The sequence below is a fragment of the Zingiber officinale genome, chromosome 4A (genome assembly GCF_018446385.1).
Source record: "Zingiber officinale cultivar Zhangliang chromosome 4A, Zo_v1.1, whole genome shotgun sequence".
Classification (NCBI taxonomy): domain Eukaryota; kingdom Viridiplantae; phylum Streptophyta; class Magnoliopsida; order Zingiberales; family Zingiberaceae; genus Zingiber; species Zingiber officinale.
The window spans coordinates 70,861,524-70,866,894 of record NC_055992.1 but is presented as its reverse complement, the minus strand read 5'-3'; the positions used below and the strand labels follow the sequence as shown (position 1 = coordinate 70,866,894).

Sequence of the window (5,371 nt, the reverse complement as noted above, 5' to 3'; positions counted from 1 at the left end):
TATAACTCAAACACAAAAGAAATAGATAGAATATTTTGTCAACTGACGTCATTAATTTGACTACGAAGTAATGGTATTATCTACACTCAAAAACATTGTAGCATGAAACCATATAGTGCTGCCACCAATCTGATCATGTACATCTCAATATCTCATGTCGTTCACCTAGTGCTTGATGAATAAGAAGGAATATTGCAGCCTTCAATGCCTTGCTTACCATGTCTCCATTTAGTTGGCGAAAAAAAAAACTGACAAATCAAAACAAATAGTGCTCGAAAAGAGATGACAATTGTACAAAATATTTAATTAGTTAGCTTGCTCAGCGATATCCACCGCCACGGTAATACTGCTCGTATCGCTTGGTGTTGTTGTTGCGCCGAGCACAACACCCAATCGAGTAGATGAGGATCAAAAACACAATGAGGCAAACGTTAAAGATAGACACCTCTTTCCACCTGCTCTTGATGGTCGCAAGCACACCTGCTTTGCACGACCCGCACTCGTAGCACAGCTTCTTCTCCTCGTTGCTCCACCGTTGGCAATCCGCGTCCGTCGATTTGAGCCCCGTCGCCGGGGTTGTCCAGAAAGTGGCATTCTGGTACACGTATCCGCAGACCGTTGGGGGCTTGCAGCAGCCCGACTGCCCCCATTTTTTGAAGAAAATTTAAGATTATAAGCAACGATGATATCAGTCATTTGTACAAAGAGACATGTGTGCAGGTGATACATATACATGTACCTGGACGGGAGAGAGATTTTTCATGAAGAATTCATTCGCCTGCAGACCCACCAATTGCTGAAAGCCACCGCAAACTCTGGCATCCGTGAGGCAATCGATGATTTTCTCCCACGTCTTCCAATCCGCCACCATCTTTTGTAGCCAATCGTTGTAGTCACCAAGCCTGTACTCCTTGAAGCCCACCCCGGCCACCGTCTCTCCCACGCCCTTGTTGGTGACCACGAAGGCAAGGATGGCGAAGACGATCATGGCGAGGATGAGGACGAAGAGGACGAAGAGATAGAGCCACATGAAGAAGGAGAGGCGTGCGCAGGAGCCGACCAGGCCGAGGACAGAGACCACAAAGAGGAAGCTGCCCAAGACGAGGAGGGGGAGGTAGAGGAATTCCTCGCATTGGGTGGCAGAATTGAGGCGGAAGTATAAGCCGGATCCGATGATGGGAAAGGATATGAGGAGGGTCAGGAAGTTGAGTACACCAACGAGTGTGTTGCTCACCTGAATCATTCTTCTTCTTCTCAATTAAATTAGATGATATATATCTAGAAAGATGAAGGAGAAGAAGAACAAGAAGGAGAATCGATGATGACGTGACGATTTCTTTTGTGCTTGCTTCTCCCTCCCTCTCGCTTTCTCTGGTTGAAGGGACGGGGAAACCGAATCGTAACTATTGCCTATTTTCTGTAATGAGCATGTGGTTTGAGTCGTAGTTCTCCCATGGAAATTGGAATCGGTGATAGGTAGTATCAGGGATGTAATGGATTAGAGCGATGCTTGCAGAAATACAAGGACTAATACTGGTTAAAGCTTGGGGTTTTGTGGTTTCGCTACATTTTCTCTAATCCTATAAATTAAACGGTGTGTTTTGAATCCAATTAGGGGTTGAATCGGTCAACATTAACTGTTATGTTTTTTGTTTGATTGATTCTTGTGTTTAGTTAAATTAAAACACAGGAAGCAGCCAACCCAATTGAGTCCGAATAACTGACGGAGAGGGTGGAAAATTTTAATTACACTATTTTGGACTTGTCATTTGGACGAAACAAATTATGGACACGGACCAACCCTAATTCATATCTCTAATGTTGAATCAAGAATCTGCCCGACAAATAAACTCTATCATAGAGAAAGGAGAAGGATTGCATGGAGTTATCAGCTAATATAAAATATAAATAAATGTTATGCACTATTATGCTAATACTAGATTATCCTTGAACAAACACATTACATGGTCTAATGTCTCAATAATGACTATTGTATCTCTATGAGAATTTGTATATAGTATTTGATCCCGTCCGGAAGCTGTCGGATGAAGACGGGTCTTGTTGTGCAGAAAATTGACGGAGAGTCGTTGGAGTGTTGAATCTACCTGGTACCTCCCTGAATCGGTTCACACGGACGGCTGACGGCTAGAGATGATCAAAACAACGACGTTGTTACCCTGCGCACACTCAGACGAATCCACTAGTCGTTAGAGACCAGAAACCAGGGAAAAAGTCCCTGGGTCAGGCCCTCCGATGCTCAAGTCAGGTACTTTTTTCTCCAGAAATCACAGAGAAATGACGAAAAGTAGAGAGTAGTGAGAAATGACCAGTGAGTGTACCTGCATAAGGGACAAGGTATCCCTTTTTATACTGCAACGGAAGTTTCTGGGTCTGAGGGGTGTCAGGGAATGTCGGCTGTCAGACTTTGTCTGGCGATGATTGACACGTGGCTTTTCTTGATAGGCTGGCGGCAAAACCGAAGGTGTGTTGAGCCCCGATTGTTGGCACATTCCCTGACACCTTAATTATTCTCTCTGACAAGCAGTTACGATTCTTTGGCTAATTTGTCCTGTAGTGTCTGACCGACGAGCCTGCGTTCCGAGATCTAGGCTTGCCCTGCCTTTGTCCTCTACTATCTCTGGCCAGCACATCTCGATCAGCACTCTGGGTCTATATCCAGATTTCTACTCTTTGGCTTGGATGTCCTGACCTGCGCACCGGGTCTGTAAGAGGACCTCTGATCCTTGATACAAACGTCCCGACCTGCACGCTGCGTCTGTCCGTCGACCCACATCTGTCTGCTGTTATCCAAGGCATAAACGTCCCGACCTGCACACTGGGTCTGTTTGCCGACCCACATCTATATGCTGTTATCCAAGGCATGAACGTCCCGACCTGCACGTTGGGTCTGCCCGCCGACCCACATCTATCTGCTGTCATCCAAGGCATGAACGTCCCGACCTGCATGCTGGGTCTATCCGCCGACCCACATCTGTCTGCTGTTATCTAAGGCATGAACGTCCCGACTTGCACGCTGGGTCTGTCTGCCAACCCACATCTGTCTGTTGTTATCCAAGGCATGAACGTCTCGACCTGCACGCTGGGTCTGTCTGCCGACCCACATCTATCTGCTGTTATCCAAGGAATAAACGTCCCGACCTGCACGCTGGGTCTGTCCGCCGACCCACATCTATCTGTTGTTATCCAAGGTATGAACGTCCCGACCTGCACGTTGGGTCTGTCTCAGATCTATTGGCTTGTAGTCTCCGTCCTTAGCTATATCTAGCCCGCAGGCCCGTTTATTACTCACTGTCAGGGCTGGTCTTATGATCTCCTCCTTTGACCGCCCTGTCCGCTGAGACTTTGACTTTGGACACGTCAGCTAGACTTTTGACCTTCTTGCTGTCTTCATCAGCTTGACTGCTGACCTGCCACGGAGGCTTGACTTTTGACCTTCCTGTCCTCCAGATCAGCTTGACTTCTAACCCTCTTGGGGCCTTGACTCCTACTCACAGCATCCTATCGACCCCACAAAACACGCACCATATCACAAGCCTCCCCCTCAAGTCTAGTCGAAGGAGGCTTTAGTCCGACTGACTAGACCCCAGTCTCATCCACCCCCGACCTGGGTCTTGCATTATTTGCTAGCCCGTATTCCCTCCTATTGTAGCTACACACTTTGCTTTGGATATCATGATGTCTTTATAGAACACCTGTGTCCGTCTAATATTTTTAATAACAAAAATAACAGTAATAAAGAAGTAGATTGCTTACCCAATGTTACCTCATATCATATGAACTAGTGACCAACGTCAATGAGTCAGTCGAAGGTAGGCTTAGCTTACGGCTTGGTGTGTAAGTGAATATAAGATGCAATATTCGAGAAAATCCTTGCCTGACCGAGGAGGTAGTTGGTCGTGAGAGCCTTGCGCACTTATAACTCGCACTGAGGCGAGGCAAGAGTCTGGGACAGCCGACCTGGAAGGTCGTTGGGCGTGAGAGTCATGCTCACTTATAACTTGCACTGGGCAAGAGTCTGGGGCAGCCGACTTGGAAGGTCGTTGGGCGTGAGAGTCATGCTCACTTATAACTTGCACTGGGGCAAGAGTCTGGGACAGCCGACCTGGAAGGTCATTGGGCGTGAGAGTCATGCTCACTTATAACTTGCACTGGGGCAAGAGTTTGGGGCAGCCGACCTGGAAGGCCGTTGGGCGTGAGAGCTATGCTCACTTATAACTTGCACTGGGGCAAGAGTCTGGGACAGCCGATTTGGAAGGTTGTTGGGCGTGAGAGCCATGCTCACTTATAACTTACACTGGGGCAAGAGTCTGGGACAGCCGACCTAGAAGGTCGTTGGGCGTGAGAGTCATGCTCACTTATAACTTGCACTGGGGCAAGAGTCTGGGACAGCCGACCTGGAAGGTCATTGGGCGTGAGAGCCATGCTCTCTTATAACTTGTACTGGGGCAAGAGTCTGGGACAGCCGACCTGGAAGGTCGTTGGGCGTGAGAGTCATGCTCACTTATAACTTGCAATGGGGCAAGAGTCTGGGACAGCCGACCTGGAAGGTCGTTGGGCGTGAGAGCTATGTTCACTTATAACTTGCATTGAGGCAAGAGTCTGGGACAGCCGACCTGGAAGGTCGTTGGGCGTGAGGGTCATGCTCACTTATAACTTGCACTGGGACAAGAGTTTGGGACAGCCGACCTGGAAGGTCGTTGGGCGTGAGAGCCATGCTTACTTATAACTTGCACTGGGGCAAGAGTCTTGGATAGCCGACCTGGAAGGTCGTGGGGCGTGAGAGCCATGCTCACTTATAACTTCCACTGGGGCAAGAGTCTGGGGCAGCCGACCTGGAAGGTCGTTGGGCGTGAGAGTCATGCTCACTTATAACTTGCACTGGGGCAAGAGTCTGGGACAGCCGACCTGGAAGGTCGTTGGACGTGAGAGCCATGCTCACTTATAACTTGCACTGGGGCAAGAGTCTGGGACAGCCGACCTGGAAGGTCGTTGGGCGTGAGAGTCGTGCTCACTTATAAATTGCACTGGGGCAAGAGTCTGGGACAGCCGACCTGGAAGGTCGTTGGGCGTGAGAGTCGTGCTCACTTATAACTTGCGCTGGAACAAGATTCTGGGATAGCCGACCTGGAAGGTCGTTGGGCGTGAGAGTCATGCTCACTTATAACTTGCACTGGGCAAGAGTCTGGGACAGCCGACCCGGAAGGTCGTTGGGCGTGAGAGCCGTGCTCACTTATAACTTGCACTATGGCAAGAGTCTGGGATAGCCGACCCGGAAGGTGACCTCTTGGCCAAAATAGATGTTACCGACCTAGGGTTCGATCTCCTGACCCGGGTATATGCTGCCGACCTG

The 5,371-nt window shown here is 48.9% G+C and overlaps 1 protein-coding gene across 1 annotated transcript; it reads right to left on the bottom strand.

Moving 5' to 3' along the window:
* Positions 1-319: 319 nt before the first annotated feature.
* On the bottom strand, positions 320-1,243 carry LOC121972445 (tetraspanin-8-like). Its single transcript, XM_042524115.1, has 2 exons — positions 740-1,243; positions 320-640 (listed from the first exon to the last, which is right to left on the bottom strand). Exons 1-2 carry the CDS (start codon positions 1,241-1,243, stop codon positions 320-322), a joined length of 825 nt encoding a protein of 274 aa, XP_042380049.1.
* Positions 1,244-5,371: the final 4,128 nt, after the last annotated feature.